General features: G+C 45.4%; 1 protein-coding gene across 1 annotated transcript in view; it reads left to right on the forward strand.

Annotated features, from left to right (window-relative positions):
* The first annotated feature begins 10,686 nt into the window (after nucleotides 1–10,686).
* Nucleotides 10,687–18,330, forward strand: part of LOC142591240 (monocarboxylate transporter 12-like) — a 43,678-nt gene continuing 36,034 nt past the window's right edge. Inside the window, exon 1 of the mRNA XM_075703585.1 lies at nucleotides 10,687–11,077. Within this exon, the coding sequence (XP_075559700.1) occupies nucleotides 10,858–11,077 (220 nt within the window). The 5' untranslated portion in view covers nucleotides 10,687–10,857. The remainder of the gene's footprint in view (nucleotides 11,078–18,330) is intronic.

An 18,330-nucleotide genomic window follows, 5' to 3' on the forward strand; every position in this document is an offset into this window, starting at 1 on the left:
TCAGCACCTACTCGTGACCTTGCGCGTGCAAGAAACCGGCCCCATCTCCAACAACGTGTATCGACGGGCTCCCGGCGCGATTCTGACAGCTCACTTCTGCCCTCGGATCTCCGCCTGTGCCTGGTCACCAGCAGCTTGGCTATATAAACGTCTTACTGGCCATTCAACTTTATTCAGCAGCAGCAGTGGCGGTGTAGCAGCGTCCCACATGGAATACACGGCGGAACCGCTGCAAGACATGCCCAGGGGGGCACACGTATGTCTCTTCTTCGAAGTGTCAGGTGATGCTATGCTTGAACAAGGATCGCAACAGTTTTGTAAGTTACCACCAGTAGGTTGCCAACAGGCCTACTTATGCTTTGTATTGTTTTGGATATATATGCGCCAAAAGGGACAGTGCTAATAAAAATTTTTTTTCATTTGGCTTCGCCTCAGTCTTCTACATTTCTGCCCAGCGTTGCATATATTCAACACGCCATAATTAATTCACAGACTTTCGAATTTTTTCTTGAATATTGGTCCTCCCAGTAACCCTAAAAACACGAGGAAGAAATATTTTAAACTTTGGAATAGTGTTTCATATACTGGTATATAATGGCTTAAATTCAAGAGGCTTTCTCTTTTCTTTCTTTGTTTTTCGGTTCCTGGAAATCTGACCTGGTCTGATGGCGTACGTTTGCGCTAACGACATCCAATCCTACTTTTCTTATAACTATCATTCAGCGATTCATTTCAATTCACGTATTCGTTCCAAGCATTTTTACGATTATCATACACTACTGTCTTCTTGTCTTCATTCATTCGCAATTATATGTGTTTCTGATACATGGCTGAGCGATTCGGATAAAAATATGTATGGTTTCCCATCATAGAATTCTGTGTAGTACAATCGCAGTTCATCACAACATGGTTGCTCAGCCATGTTTATTCGGTCCGACATCATATAAAAGCGGAGACTTGATCTTCACTTAATTAGCGAGTCGGTGCGGATTGAAGTTGGCCACTCTGTAATAGACATTGATAATAATATTGTCTTTGGTACCATTTATCGATCACCGCATTCACCAATTCCTACTTTTTGTGAAGCACCTGAGATTATTCTTGACATTCCTTCAAAGGAAAAAAGCCCGTTGTCATCTTGGGTGACATTAATGTTAATTTACTTGATGCTTCCTCTTAGTATCCAACCCAGTCAGTATATCAACTGTTTCCTAGGTTGTGGTCTAGAATCTCTACTCTCCCTTCTCCCCGCTGCGCTAATGATGTTTTGGGAACACTTATTGACCATGCGCTTTCGAACCTTCTTCATACTCCCTCCGCATTGATTCTTCAAAGCAATATTACAGATAATTTCCCAGTTGCACTTTGTTTTGAGAACAGTCCTCGCATTTAAAGCGTAAACTTAGTTAAGAATCAGTTTGATCGCTACCAATTTATAGAAATGTTATCTAATTCTGATTGGTCTTGTGCAACTCCAAAAAATTCTGAATCAGCATTGCATCGCTTTCATCTCTATAATATCCAATTGCGTATGTTATTCGACCAACTTGTGTACAGTGCTATAAACGTAATCCTTCGCTTAGAAGCCCATGGTTGACAAGTGGCTTACTTGCTAGACTGCGTAAGAAAGATAAATAATATAAAAGCAAAATGACAACCATTGAAAGTACGTCTTCTTGATCGTTATACAGAGCATTGTAACACACCGAATGCTCAAATGAAGAATGCCAAAAGCGCTATTATTAAAACGAAATTAATTGTTCTGGCTCTGATATAAAAAAGCAATGGCGCCTTATCAATTCCTTTCTCAAGAAAACCATCAATCCGCCGATAGGCTACATTCATCATGAACGATCAGTAATATCTGACTCATTAGATATCACTGACGTATTTAGTGACTACTTCCCATCTCCCATAGCTGTTCCATCCTGTACACATGACGAACTTGATAATTTTGGTAACTCATCATATCTTGCTTTTTCCTGCTACCCCAGTGGTCGTAAGAACAATTCCTAGTATAAAGTCTTCCAGCCCAGGTATTGACAATATTTCTGCTAACCATGTGAAAGTGATTGCAGATGACATTGCGGATGTGCTCACCTACACAATCATTCTAATTCTTGAACAGGTGTATTTCCCCGAGGGTTAAAGATGAGTAAGCTCATTCCGGTATTTAAAAAAGGTGAAAAATCCTCAATTTCCAATTGTAAGTTTCCCCATTTTTGGCAGAGTAATTCAAAATCTAATCTATGTTCGCCTGTATATCTACTTAACGCAACTGAGCCCATTTCATCCGAACCAATTTGGGTTTGGACAAGAATATTTGACTAACCTACCCCTCATTTAATTTACCGGAAAGTGTAAACTAGAAGCGATTAAGAAACGCCAATTTATGAAAACATGTAACCCTACAGCTAAATAGAAGTGGCAGAACTTTTGAAGTTAATCAACAAGCGTAAGATAGCTGACATAAGGAAGTAGGATATGGATAGAATTGAGCATGCTCTCAGGAACGGAGTAAGCCTAAAAGCGGTGAAAAAGAAACTAGGAATAGGCGAGAATCAGATGTATGCTTTAAGAGACAAAGCCGGCAATGTAATTATTATTATGGCTAAGATAGTTCAAGTCGCTGAGGCGCTCTATAGAGATTTATACAGTACGAGTGGCACCCATGACGATAATGGAAGAGGTAATAGTCTAGAGAAATTTGACATCCCACAAGTAACGCCGGAAGAAGTAAAGAAAGCCTTGGGAGCTATGCAAAGGGGAAGACAGCTAGAGAGGATCCGGTAACAGCAGATTTGTTGAAGGATGGAGGGCAGATTGTTCTATAGAAACTGGCCACCCTGTATGCGCAATGCCTCATGACCTCGAGCGTACCGGAGTCTCGGAAGAACGCCAAAATAATCTTAATTCATAAGAATGAAGACGCCAAGGACTTGAATAATTATAGACCGATCAGCTTACTGTCCGCTGCCTACAAAGTATTTACTAAGGTAATCGGAAATAGAATCAGGAACACCTCAGACTTCCGTCAACCAAAGGACCAGTTAGGATTTCGTAATGGCTACTCAACAATAGACCATATTCAAACTATCAATCAGGTGATAGAGAAATGGGCGGTATATAACCAACCCTTATATATAGCTTTCATTGATTACCAGAAAGCGTTTGACTCAGTCGAAAGCTCAGCAGCCATGCAGGCCTTACAACATCAGGGTGTGTACAAGCCGCATGTAAAAATACTGAAAGATATCAATAGTGGCTCCACAGCCGCCGTAGTCCTCCATGAAGAAAGCAACAAAATCCCAATTAAGAAGGCCGTCAGGCAGGGACATACGATCTCTCCAATGCTATTCACAGCGTGTTTACAGGAGGTATTCAGAGACCTGGATTGGGAAGAATTGTGGATAAGGGTTAATGGAGAATACCTTACTAACTTGCCATTCCCTGATGATATTGCCTTGCTTAGTAACTCAGGGGACCAATTGCAATGCGTGCTCACTGACCTAGACAGGCAAAGCAGAAGGGTGGGTATAAAAATTATTCTGCAGAAAACTAAACTTATGTTTAACAGTCTCGAAAGAGAACAGCAGTTTACGATAGGCAGCTAGGCACTGGAAGTGGTAAGAGAATACATCTACTTAGGGCAGGTCGTGACTGCGGATCCGGACCATGAGACTGAAATAATCAGAAGAATAAGAATGGGCTGGGTTGCGTTTGGCAGGCATTTTCAGATCACGAAAAGCAGGTTGCCATTATCCCTCAAAATAAAAGTGTATAACAGCTGTGTCTTACCAGTACTCACGTATGGGGCAGAAACCTGGAGGCTTACGAAAAGGGTTCTTCTTAAATTGAGGACGACGCAACGAGCTATGGAAAGAAGAATGGTGGGTGTAACGTTAAGGGATCAGAAGAGAGCAGATTGGGGGTGGGAACAAACGCGAGGTAATGGCATCTTAGTTGAAATCAAGAAAAAGAAATGTAGGGCATGGGCATGTAATGAGGAGGAAAGATCATCGATTGTCATTAAGGGTTAGGGAATGGATTCCAAGAGAAGCGAAACGTAGCAGGGAGTGGCAGAAAGTTAGATAAACGGATGAGATTAAGAAGTTTGCAGGGACAACATGGCCACAATTAGCACGTGACCAGGGTAGTTGGAGAAGTATGTGAAAGGTCTTTGCCTTGCAGTGGGCGTAGCCAGACTGATGGTGATGATGATTCGACTAACCTAGCCTTCATTTGCTATACCGAAAAGTATAAACTAGAAATTTACAACCGTAACCTCGTTGGTTTGGTTTTTCAGATTTTACTAGGGCGTTTGATCTTGCATCCTATGGCATTTGTGGCAACTCTCTTAATCTCTTCCGTAGTTAACTATCTTATCGTGAGCAATTAATATCCATTTCCGGGATCCATTCCACTAAAAAAAAATATTAACATCGGCGTTCCGCAAGACTCAATTCTGGGCTCGCTCTTACTTTACTGCACATTAGTGACCTTCCACATTGTCTAACCACATCATCACAGTGCATCTTATATGCCGACAACGCGGCTCTCTTATGTTCGAGTAATTCTGCAAGCAAGCTTTCAACAACCTTTAATGCAGAACATATTAATGTTAGTACATGGTGTGCTAAAAATGAGCGTTTGATAAATTCCTCCAAAAGTAAGTTCTTCATTTTTAATTGCAGGTCAATAAATAACGCGCAAGTTATGCCCCTCTTGATAAACATACATTCTATTCATCAATGAGATCATTTTTCATTCCTTGGTGTCAAGCTTCATTCCCGTTTAAAATGCCATTTGCATATTAATGAACTCCAGCGGAAAACTTCTTATGGTGTTAAGGCACTACTAAAAGCTAGATGTTAATTTGACTTTGCTACTTTGATCACCTTATATTATGCATTCATTCACACTCATCTAAATTATTGTAATGCTTCCTTGGAGTAAACTTATCATTGCGACCTTTCTTCCCTCCAACATGTACAGAATCAAGCCATTCGCAGTCTCACCTGGAGCAAGCGACGTAGACCTGTTACTGATCAGTACCGGGCACTGCACATACTGAATATTCACATTAGTAAGATTTGGATGAGGGCTGGAATTTATTTGAAATTCTCCAGCCATCTTGTACTTTTTCAGCATATATGCGTGCGCACACCAGTCGCAAACACATCTGCAAATTAGCAACATCATAATCTTTCACGCAAAAAAAGCTATTTGTTTTTCCGACAAGGCAAGAAAGGGAGCGCTTACACATCTATCTCCTTCCTTTCTAATGTAATAAGCCTCTATTATTTCCCTTTCCCTCTTTGCTTTTGCTTTTTTTATGAATTTTGTTTTTTTTTTCAAATATGGGAGTGCAGGGACACTTGTTACGATGTCGTGCTAAATGACTCCCATAGCCATTTATTAGGGCACTGCTGTGCTGACGAGCTCTTTCATTGATATACTGTGCCCGTTTGACCTATATAAGTTTTTCCACTGCTCAGTGGTATCGCATAGATAACGTTGCGCCTGCAGACGGTGAAACAAGACTGATGATTTGTAGTGCACAGCGGCCTTTGGCGCGTTTTCATACGATTACATATCGAGGAAAGCTTGTACGGGGCACTGAAAAGCAAATTAACATTATGTCTATTGGGAACTTTCTTTAGATTGTGTGACAACTTGTGCAAGTATGGCACCGCGTGCGCTGGTCTGTTTTCTTTGTTTTTTTCTTTGTGGGATGGTTTGGAACTCATTCTTTCTTCTTTCTGCAAGATGGCTTCGCATGCTGAAGTGATGACAGAATCGGGAAGCCTGCGTTCTGTAATCGTGCAATCTGATATAAAAAACTTCGCTCACACTCATGCTCACACCACTTACTTAGTGCTGCCTTAATGCTCAGGGTTGCTATGCCTCTCTTAATCAACTTAGAGTGCGCACTGTGGTAGCACATTAAGGTTTTCTTAGATCTGGGATGATATCCCCAGCATACACGCTCGTCCAAAGAAAAATAGAGATTAATATCGAGAAGCTGAATGCGGTTGTTAATTGGCAATTCATACGTCAACTTAGGTCATCCCGATGAGTTAATGAACAAGCGCGAAATTTCTTCGACCGCGTCATGAAAATGCGTACAGGTATCTTTCTCCATACCAATTAAGTAGTCGTCTACGTACCTAAATCCCTCGTGTTACAGGCGTGTCTACAAGTTTAGCAGAAATTACATTGTCAACCGAGGACAAAAAAAATTTCGCACATAATGGCTCATCCTATACAGATGCGAGTCCGTTGGATGTAGAACTAGTCATCATAATTAATAGCAGTTGAATGAAAATAAAAATCTAAAGGCATTCAGAAATTGTGGCTCTTGACACCGACAGAATTCTGGAAATTGACTTCTCTAAAATTTTCTATGCTATCGCACACATCGCACATCAAACCATCTCGCGGCACAGAATAATATAAATCCTCTACATCTACTGAATATGTGGTTAGTACAGTCCCCTGGTCTTCATTTATCGCCAAGATAACTTTTTCGCAGCTTCTTACAAGAAAAGGGTGATTTATCTGTAACTTCTTCAGATGGCTCTGTAGAACTTTTCCTACATGACATTGCCACGACGTCTTCTGGGACACAAAAACCCTAAAAGGGTATTAAGGCTTGTGGGATTTGCAAGTGAAGAAAACATCAAGGAACTCTGTGTCCGCTTTCGTCACAAGCTGCCGTAGCAAGTACAGGTGCAAGTCTTTGAGTAGCTTCATGCCGTTCCTTGTGCTTTCGTGGTTCGAAAGAAAGAGCTTTGAATTTCTTCATAATAGCTTGCTACCATTTTTGGTTCATAAGGTCTTTGGGCAGAACATCACAACCACCTTCTTTACCTGCCTGATGCCTGCAAGCGCATCATTCTTTAGGTTCGTTACAATTTTCTTTATGGGTGGCATACCTGATTTTCCACATGGTGCGTGCTTTAGAACACAGTCCGCAGCTTCACCAACAACTCGTTCACAGTCTCGATCCTCAGGTCTGTCTCCTATGCTTCTACCCATGGCTAAGAGCTGTGGAGCAGGAAGCTTAGGCTCAAGGCTGTATTTTGGGCCTTTTTCCAAGGTCCTCCAAAGTTGGTCTGGAATTGCAGCCTCCCCAAGCATGGTGACGACATTGGCGCTGGTGATCCTAGCAAACGGCTTTGGTAAAAAGATCCTGGTGCGTTGCCACAGAACTCTGTACATTGTCGGGCAAGTCTCTTGTACTCGCGCAGCCTTCGGTCCTTTTTGCGGGGGTCTTTTTTTTTCCTCCAAGAAGTACTTTCAGCCAATGCTTGTATAGTCGTATTTGGTGGCATTTTTGAGACTTCAGTAGTTTGCACATCATTTTTGCGTGTCCCGAAGAAGGTTCTACAAAACCAAAAAGGTCTATAATTTCGTTCGGCATGATGCGTCTTTTGAGGTAGTAGCCCAAGGAACGTGTCTGGCAATTAGTTATGGCGATGAGGTTTACACATACGTATGCCGGGCCTTGCAAGGCTGGTGATGAGAGGAAGGAGTCAATTGTAGAAGACATTTGCATTAGTAAGAACTTGATGAGGGCTAGTTGGTTCATATTTAGAACTGAGGTGGAGCAGCGTGAATAAAACAAGGACACTAGGAAACAAATACCACAGACAACCGCTGACTGCGAACTGGAACTTTATTTGAAATTCTCCAGCCATTCTACACCTTTTAACATAGGCATGCGTACATCAGGTGTACCACGACAGTAACAGTGGGGGAAAAACTTAATCGTTCATGATCAGATGCAGACAGAGTGTTGACTTAACAGAAGAAGGGAAGAATGACATTCCTGCACCACATGTTGCTCACAAGTGAGTTATTCATAAGGAATCACTGAAGATAATTGAGATGCAGTTATCCACCCAGGTCGCTCGTGAACTGTAGTGCCTGGCCAGCAACCGCAGCTCTGCTACATGAAAACCATTGAAAACAGTCCTCGCTTTCTCTGTTTTATTCCCTATGAGTGTCCCAACACGGGTTCTTATCTCTGACAAAAGTGACAATTTTACAATAGTAAATTTTCTAATATAACACGAACAAAATAGCAAGTTGGAAGGTCGTTGCGGAGTTTGTTATCCCATACACATACACTTTGGACACTTTCTGTGATTCCAATATATTGTTAAAGGGTCTGGAAGAAATGTAGAAGCATGAAAGAAAAAAAAGACGAAACGGCGAATATGCGAATTGATTATATTTTTGACAGATTTTCATAAAATGTAACTATGGACATGCATGAAAAGGCTACTCGATTCCTATAATAAATTTTGAATATTTGCAGACAATAAGCAATGCCAAGTGAGGCAAATAATTTCAGCTACTTTATCCAGAAAAGACAAAAAACTCAACACACCCACAGCTCTACAGACATTTTCTTTGGGTTTTCGCATGCGGTAGTCGAATACACTTTTGTGAAAAGCAGCAGAAGCGATTCGTTCGCGGGGAGGAGGAAGCGGTAGGTTAGGAGGTCGAAGCCCGAACTGTGTCTTTGTTTTATGGCAGGGACATTTACGTTGAACGTTTACAGCGGCACGGCGCCATTCTTTGCACTCCTTGATGAAGAACCGCTGGAAAGCTGATTGCCACATCCATAAAGCTTACCTTTTCAAATATAGCATCAAAAGCTGCAGAGATAGCTGGAAAATTGCCAAAGTGGCAAACCAATACTGGAGCCATAACACGGGCCACGTTGGCAGGAAAATTCCGGGGCCACCTCTAGCACGGCCCGCGATTCTTCAAGTGTGCGCCTAAATGTGACAGTACATTTCACTGGTCATTTTATAACGCTTCAGATCACTGTGGTGACGCGCGTAACTCAATCGGCCAGTCGAAAGTGTGTCCGCTCAGAACACATTTCTTGCAATTTTCAACAGTGTTTTGTAAAATAATTCACGGGCAAACTGAAAGTTGTGTTGCTTACACTAGATACATTAAAAATATTTATTCTGTACATGACCAATTTAATAACATTCAGTGCAGCGCGCGCAGAGCAGGCAAATTTCACAGTCTTCATGTATTTGTATGAGTTATATTTGTATTCGTGCAAACAATACGGGTTCTTAAAAAGGAGTCTGGGTGTTACGGTTGTAGCGCTTTGCAGAAGAGCCGTTAAGCAAGGCGGACAAACCCGGTTAGCAAGAAATAGCTTTCAAAATATTATTGCCTAAAAATGTGGCAAATTTCCTTTTTGATTAAAACCTTCGGGCAGTTTTAGTTGTATGGCAAACTTGTAAGCAGTCGCTGTTTAAGGAGCTATATTTATTTAAAACCTCACAAAGCCTGTGATTGTACAAACTTTCAAATCTCAACGCGCGTTTTAGGCCGTGTAGAATGCGAGTGCACAGAGAGCGCAGAGCAGTCACCCGTCTATTACGTGAAATTTCTTCTACGTCTAAGACAACCATTAATTGGATATGTGTTCTCATAAAAGCATAGAAAATAATTTATTAGTTGAACTACTGCCTAATATTATTGCATTTCATATTTATTTCGTTTCAACAAAGGCCAATGGAAAAAAGTCAGTTTCGCCCGAAAGGCGAAGCATCGATTGTGACAGCAGACTATAAAACAGCTACGCGAAGTAAGGATAGTACTATTATCAGCCTTAGAAACTTGGCAACATGCAGTTATAAACTAAATTAAAAAGCTTGGTGTCAGCGCGCACAGGCAAACATGAAACTGCACACTCGATGAATCCGGACAGTCGCCGCTAAAACGCTGGCGAAAGGAAGCGCGCCATCAGCAGTGAGCGAAGTGGCCTTCGTGCTGTCTGTCGCTTCAACGCAGTGTGGACGGCGAGAACACAGCAAGCACAAAGGTATGCAGATCGCTTTCAAGATAAGGAGCGCGCGAACGCGCAACATAATGAAGTCTGTGCCGGAGTAGAACGCCGCTTCCCCTTCCTCCAGCTCTGCCTCCACCGTTTCCTCCTTTGCCCGCGCGAGATTGAGCCGCGAGGGTCGGTTCGCCTTGCGCGCGGTCGCGAAGTACGCACTTGGTGCCGGAGAACAACGCCACCCTACCCCACACAGCCGTTCGCGTGACAGAAGACGGCGCGCTTCCGCTCAGCTTTGACCCTTGCGTGCCACAGATTGAGCCGCGATCACGAGCTCGCGATCTTTCGCTCGCACGTGCACCATATGGCGTGCTGTGACGATGGTATACCGAACATCACGACGATGGCAACAGCAAAAATATGTCGGGAGTGTCTGTTATTTGCTATCGGCATAAAAGTAAAAATTGGCACTCGTTAAGTGCAAACGAATCATCCTCCACGGTGCCTTAGTGCCTATTTCGTTGCTCTGCTTAGTTCTTGGGTCGGATTCCATGCCGCGGCGGCCGCGTTTCGCCGGCGCCAACCTGCAAAGGCATCGGTGCATACCGTGAACGGGATGCGCGTTAAAGAACACTTGGGGTTCAAAATTATTCTGCAGTCCCCCCTAGAACGTGCGTCAAAATCAGATCTCGTTCTTTCCTCGCTGCAGCGAGGAAGAAAATTTTTTAGCAAACGGACTGCTCCAAATGCGCATAAGACTACGCTCAAATCTTCGCGCCTTCAACCTGTCTGAGGCGACACTCTTTTATCTCTCAAGAACGTTATCACTACCACGCCGCAGGGTATTCGGAGCACCGTGGCGGACGCACAACCGACAGGCACTTTCTCGATTGACACAAAAGCTCCGCTGCTCGGTCGCCGTTGAACAAATGTTAGCAAGTGCGTATTGCGAGCGGATGCAGCTGCGGCTTTCCACGGTCACCGCGTGAAACGGCGTCGCAGAGCGTCGGTGCGCTGCAGTCAACTCAGTGCCGAGCATGTCGACGGAAGAGCGGCTCAAGAAAGACCCCGTGTTCGGAGTGGACTCGCGACGCAGCTGGGTGACGGCCGCCTTCTGCAGTGCCTTGCTCTTCCTCACTCTCTCAACCATAAGCGTGAGCGGCGTGTTCTTCTACGGCATCGTGGAAGCCTTTGGCGTGAGCAGGGAGCAGGCGTCGTGGCCCGTCACTCTTAGCGGGAGCATGCTGCCACTGGCAGGTGAGTCGCATACATCGCCCATTTTTGTGAGCTACTTGAGAACCCATTGTCATTCGATCGAATCCGGAGATCGCTTTCGTATGACGTCCCGTCCGGCGTCAATCGTCATTTCCTTCACGGTTATCCGGGCATTGAGCTCCGGAAGAGGCGTGTGGGATAGTTCAGTCATTACTCTCACTTCCGTTAGGTTGTAACTCCACCTTCCAAGAGCATTTGGAAATCGATGCCTCCACACTGCCCTAGAGGTGGCCGACCAAGCACAGCTAAATTTCACATGTAATTACTATCTCGGATGCCGTACGAAGACCTTCGCTATTGACCTGAAATAGAAAAAAATTAGGACAAGCTTTTTTATGAACATCTTCTTCAGACATTTGGTCACGGTTATTGAACGGGCCTATCATCACAAAAATAAAGTGCTTACAACAGGTCCACCTGTCAAAGCAAGTGTCAGTGAACCGTGATGACGGATATACGGACATTTAATTAGAGCAAACTGTCAGCTTAGAGGTCGGAAACATGTAAAAGAAAGCTTTGGATAATCGACCTGAATTTATTTTCTTTTTTTGTGTGTGCGATAGAATATGCTTTAGAAGGAAAGGAGGGACGACTGCCACATCGAGCAGATTAAGTTTAAAAGCAATGCTTTAAAAAGCGTCATGCGTGTAAGTAAGCAAGAAAAGCAGAAACCGGTTTGCCCTGCTGCGATTCAGTGACTGGGCTAAGCAGTTCAAATGAAATGCACCGCTACGAATTTCCTATGAAAGCGTGCGATGTAGTTTGATGGACTCGTCTACAACAGGTTTCTCAGACCTTCACATTCGCCCGAGTTTGATTCGAATGTATTGAGGCTATTCCGTCAGACGTCCGGACTCAAGCTCCACACCAACAGCAGAAAAAATAAACGAAACGGATAACCCGGGAGCCTCAGCTGAAGCCAAGTCGACATTGCTCCTCTAAATGTCAGAATGTCTATGCTCTGTTCAAGGTACAAAAAACAAATCGACGAAGTAACCAACACCTCTTTGTTATTCCCATGGGCTAAGGTGAAGAGCGGGGGTTACTTCTGTTAATGAGAAATGTGCACATTAGTATAAATATTTCTCTGTGTAAAATATATTGTCAAAATATTGGTATCCGCAGTCATAGAGGATTGAGTGAATTAAAAGGCAATTGGTTCTCAAGGCACACCATTTAGAATGAATGTTGAAGTAGAGGTGGGAGAATATCAAGTTTTTTAATGCGAATGAAATATGAATAGCAGCTGATGAATGTACGAATCAAGAACCCAAACGCAGACTCACATATATACAGGAGGACTATTTATTTCAGCCTCCGCCTCATGAAGCTTGAGCATGTTTACACGCAGACGCAACCAACGCACTAATGCGAGAGAGCGAATACTTCAGTTAAGGGGCCCCTGAAACGGTTCGGAAAAATTTTGTAGGCGGGTAGTGTACAGTTAAAATTAATCATTCGCACCACAGTTTGTGTGAAGCGTCTCATATTAAGAGAGCCACGAACGAGTGCAAATAACCCTCCTCCATAGCCATGCATTTTCTCCTCTACCCGTTCGCCGAGTGATCGGGGCTCAGCTCCACCTTCGCTGGCTCTGCGTCATCACGACATATCGTATCGTCTACTTCAGGTTGTCTAGGAGCAAGCGCACGAAGCTTCTCCAACCTCTCGACCAGCTGCTTAGCAGTCTACCCCAAGCGACAGCTATCGAAGCAGCATGGGTTGCGAGCATTCTGTCGTAGCGCCGAACGGGTCTGATATTCCGGTAACCACAGGCAAACTCGGCATTTCGAAGGATGGGTGGATGCATGAACTCAAGCTGATGAAGGAACTTTAGCGTAGACGTACATGAGCGACCTGATCGGTCGACATAGTCCCGCCGCAGGTGGCGCAGAGCTTAACCAGCCAAACAAAAATAAAATATTGCTCTAACCAAGTGCAAAACATTTTAAACATTTACAAAAACAACGTGTTGACAATTACGTTCCTGCGAAAAATTTACGCCAGCAGCAAGGAAGAGTGCACTTCGTTACTGCTAATATGTTTGGTTGAGCTCTGTCCCACCAGGTGGCTGCACCGTGCAGACCATTCACGTTTGCCCTTCTGCTCATCCCGTGAAACGGCATGGTCAAACAGCCAGGTCTAGTCCCTTTGCGCTTGCGTTTACCCGCACACCGGACTCGCGAAACGCTATTGTGTTAATCCTCCGGTGTACTGTGACGGCCGCGAATGCGCAAATCCTGCCGCCGATCGGATAGCGAGAGTTCGATGCGCTGCAGTCACTCCGCTCGTCTGCTGCCTTGCAGAGGGACACGATGTCGCAGCTTGACAGTCACTACTTTTGCAGCCCACAACACAACAAATGCGAATTGTGGTGCTTGAGAAGGGACTGATACCGACATTGACCACAGAGCTCTCGTCACCATGGAGCACGTTGTAACACGAGCAGACGACGTTTCCTGTGGGCCGCAAGTGCTTAAGTGTAGTGAAAAATTGTTCTTGTGCATTATCTTTCGGTCACTTTCTCTTTAAAGAAACAAACTACCGAACATTGCAACTACTGCGAACAACATTTGTTCACCATAATGTTGGAAAAATTAGCGATGACGCGCCCTGGGCAGCCAATGGGATACCTCACCCTACTCGCGTCATTAGAGCAGTTTACATCAAATGGTTAGGGGCGGCTAAAAATACTGGACAAGTAGCAGTAAGTCTGGTTCGTCAGAGCTGATGCTGCGTCGATAAAGAATTTCGCCATGGAGCACAAACATTATGATTGAGCGATCGGATCGGTCATAAGTCAAGCACTCAATTATCGACCGTAGAGAGCCATCCTTTCGCTGCTCAATAACTATTTCGCGAAGGTCAGAAATGTCCAGAAGGGAAGTGTTGGGATCCAGTTTATCGTGGTGAGGAGGTTAGACGGGGCGACAAGACAAGCAGTCAGGGTCCAGATGTAAGCGGCCGGACTTATAGATCACAATGAAGGAATATTCCTGGAATCTGAGTGCCCAGCGACCAAGGCGGTCATTCGGGTCTTTCAGTGACGAATGCCAGCACAGAGCATTGTGGTCCGTGATGACAGAAAGTGGCCAACCAAACAAGCAAGGGCGAAATTTAGCCACTGTCCACATCAGAGCGAGGTACTCGCGCTCGGTGATAAATTGAGGTATGAAGGAGACAAAGACGAGTGGCGTAGACAATGACACGCTCGTCTCCATTTTGCTGTTGGGCGAAGACAGCACCTATGCCATGGCCACTGGCGTCTGTGCGAACTTGAGCTTGTGCATATGGACCAAAATGGTCTAATATCCGAGGCGTTCTCAACAAGCGGATGAGGGTGTTGAAGGCGTCAGCTTGCCCGCGGTCCTAAAAAAAACGCAATGTCCTTCTTGGGAAGGTCCGTCAGTGGTAGTGCGATTTCCGCAAAATATTCAACAAACTGACCAAAATAGGAGTATAAGCTCACGAAGCGGCGCACGTCTTTTGCTGATCAATGTACAGCAAAGTTCTTGACTGCATGAATCTTATCAGGATTAGGATGTATACCGGCAGCACTGACAAGGTGGCCAATAACTTTGACTTCGTGATGTCCAAACTGACACTTAGACAGTTAAGTGTAAGCCCAGCCTTCTTAAAGACTTCAAGAGTAGCGGCCAAGCGATTGAGGTGGCTGTCAAACGTAGGAGAAAACACGATGACATGATAACATAGGCAGATGGACCACTTATAGTCCCGAAGGAGAGAGTCCACCATCCTTTCGAAAGTTGCTGGGGCATTACAAAGTCCGAAATGAATAACCTTAAAATTTTAACGGCCGTTCGGTGTAACGGTCTTCTCATGGTCTAGTGAATCAACCGCAATCTATGAATAACCGGAGTGGAGGTCGATTGAAGAGAAGTATTTGAATCCTCGAAGGCAGTCGAGATGCGTCATCAATCCGCGGAAGAGGGTACACATCCTTTTTCGTGATCTTGTTCTGTTGATGATAGTCGACACAAAAACGCCAGCTGCCATCCTTTTTCTTCACCAAGAAAACCGGCGATGCCTAACGGCTGGAAGAGGGCACAATTACACATCTTGCCTACTTCAGCTTGGATAACGTGGCTTTCTGCGTGAGACACGCGAGATGGATGTCAGCGCATAGGAGTAGCATCACCGTTGTTAATCGTATGGGTCTCAACGGCAGTCTGTCCGAGCGGGCGATCCTCAATGTCAGAGACGTCGCGATAAGACACGAGGGCGCGTCAGAGATTCGCAGCCTGTTCAGGAAGCAGGTCCTGAGCAATCATCCTTGAAGATATGCCGGAATCCGACAGCAGGTGGCGTCAGACGAGGACGGAATATCCGATACAGAGATGGCGGTATCGCCGATCGGAGAAGCGTTGCTGAGCGACATGCGTTCCGGGGATAACTTAAGTACATGAACCAAACTTTAAATTAGGAAGGAATACGCGGTTGTCAGCAAAAGTCAAAATGGTATGAGGAGCAGTAACTGTGCGTAGCAGGGGAACTTTGATATTAGGTGTCAGCACATAGTCACTGTCAGGAACAGATGGGGAACATGTCGAAGGTATATACATGGAGACTTGAGGCTGCCACCATACGAAGTCTGCGGAACATAAACGAGGCTCAGCCAATTTTGGAGGACCGCAGTGATTTGCTGGCTCGAGTTCGAGGAGGCCAGCACTGCCATCAATCAATGCTAAATAGTCTGATAACAAGTCGAGGCCGAAGATCAAGTCATGGGAACACCACTCAAGAACAGCAAATAAAACGGACACGTTGAAACCACCGACAGCTTTTTTTTTGGCAGTACATATATACCAAGAATAATGGGCGTTGCTCCATCGGCGACACCGATAACACGGGATGCGGCAGGTTGGAAGACCTTCTTCAGGCAGCAACGAAGATTGTTGCTCGTTAACGAGATATGGGCTACAGTCTCAAAAGGCGCTGAGACATGTACACCGTCAACTTTTTCGTCGACTATATTGTGTCTGCTCGCTAGGGTGAGAGGCTTTGGCGAAGACGTCGACACTGCAGCTCACCTCCGGGAGCTGCATCGGTTAGTTTTCCACAGGTACGCAGCCAAGTTGGAAAGACGGCAATAAGCGACAGGACTGGGGTAACCTGGACGACGGGCAACGACTTTGCGGCGAAGGCGACTGGTGACTGTTCGGCGACGGTGAACGACGGCGCCATGCGGTAGTACCGTCACTGACATGATGATTCGGCCGGCCTTGCGGTTCGAAATGACGAAAACTACCGGCTAGACGAGGACTACCCCCGTGGTTGTTCAGTGGCTATGCTGTTGGGCTGCTGAGCATGAGGTCGTGGAATCGAATTCCGGCCTCGGCGGCCGCATTTCGATGGGGGCGAAATGGAAAAACACTCGTGTACTTAGATTTAGGTGCACATTAAAGAACACCAGGTGGTCGAAATTTCCGGATTCCTCCACTACGGCGTGCCTCGTAATCAAAAAGTGGTTTAGCACGCAAAACCCCATAATTTAATTTCTTTAGACGAGGGCTGTTCGAGAACGACATCGTCGACCAGCGGTTGCAACAGTATCGGGCGACATGATCAACGCGGTTACAACTGAAGCGAACAGGTCGATCATCCGGTGTTCGCCACTCTTCCATTTTGCGAGAACACCGAGGCACCCATGGATTTCGGGTATGCAGGAGCGAAGGAAGTTCGGTCAGCCGGGAACTGGCCATGGTCTAAACTGATGGAAAGTCGACATTGGTGTGTTCTTGGCGCGCAATAGCCTGAACAAGGGGAACCATAGGAGCGCATTCACTGTTGACAAGTGGTTATAGAGCCGCAGGACACATGCCTTCCAGCTCACGGCACACAACCTTCGTGACCTGCTCTGAAGGCTGCTACTGCTGCCTAGCAGAAGAGTCCTGACGGTCTTCACAAGATGATGTTGCAGTCGTATTGGGAAGCCATGAAAATGACTGATAAATACGACGGCTTTTCACCTACTCGAAACGCTTGCACTCCGTGATAACGTCATTATTTGCAGCACAGTTCTTACAATCATTAGATAGAAGGCGTCATCGACGGTTCCTTTTAAGATATGCCCAATTTTTTTAGACTCGGGCATTTGACTGTAGGGCTTGCGGCAGAGTGACAGCACGTGTTGTATATAGGCGACGTAACCCTCGGTGGATGTTTGAAGTCATGGGGCCAACTCCTCCTTGGCGATGACCTTCCGACCAAACGGTTTTCCAAACAGATCTCGCAGCTTCTGTTTGCAGGTCTTTCACTCACAGAGTTCTGCTTCGTAATTTTAAAACCACATTTGCGCTGTTCCCGCAAAGTAAAATATTAGCTTCGCCAGAATCATTGTGGGATCCCATTTGTTGTGGCTGCTCACCTGATCATACATCTCCAGCCAGCCGCTGGCGTCGGCGCCATCGGTGCGACAGACCGTTCCCTGATCAGGCGGATGCGTGAGTACGAAAGTCAATGCAAGCGTTGCCGACCCAGGCACCAACGGAGGAAGATTGGTAGAGGAAGGATTCGTTGAGATTTGAAATGATTGGCTGCTTTTAGATGTCCTCTGCTTTGCCTGAAAAGGAAGAAACACAAGTCAATTAGGGCGCTTGAATTGTTGCCGCCATCAGCACCTTTGTTACTCAGTTAAACAATAAATGTCTCCTGCGACATCGGTGACGAATCGAAGCGGCGGCCACTGCAAAGCTCCGTTATGAGTCGTTATTCCGCGATTCCCCCAAATGTTGCGAAGAGGAAGCCTGAGCACGAACGTATGTATGACTAGTTACTTAGCAAAAACTTAGTGCTAAACTCGGAGACGGGTACAAAGGTAACAGCTACTGTTCCTGTTCACCACTTCCTGTTCGTCTCCCTCTTGCGTGCGGGGTCATGTGCAAATGCACTGTAACAATATTTTCTATTGTTGGTGCCGTTGATGAGGTTACTGTTGCCTGGGTGATCTGAGCGCTTTTCGCCGCGGTTTCCAACGCGCACTGGACAGCGTCATTCCGTGATCGATGTCTTCGACTGAGCGTTTAGCCATGCAGCCGCGGGATTACGAGTGTTGATGAGATGGCACATAGACCGTAGGAGACAGCGAAATGACCCCACCCCATACGCCTGCGCTACAGTTACACATGTCGCCTCAACCTTTACCGCGCGCGTCCACTTGTGGCCACTGTGCTGCGGCCAGTTCTGGGCAGTATCGAAGACACACGTATTAGTAC

This window comes from Dermacentor variabilis, chromosome 8, assembly GCF_050947875.1.
Source record: "Dermacentor variabilis isolate Ectoservices chromosome 8, ASM5094787v1, whole genome shotgun sequence".
NCBI classification, from domain to species: domain Eukaryota; kingdom Metazoa; phylum Arthropoda; class Arachnida; order Ixodida; family Ixodidae; genus Dermacentor; species Dermacentor variabilis.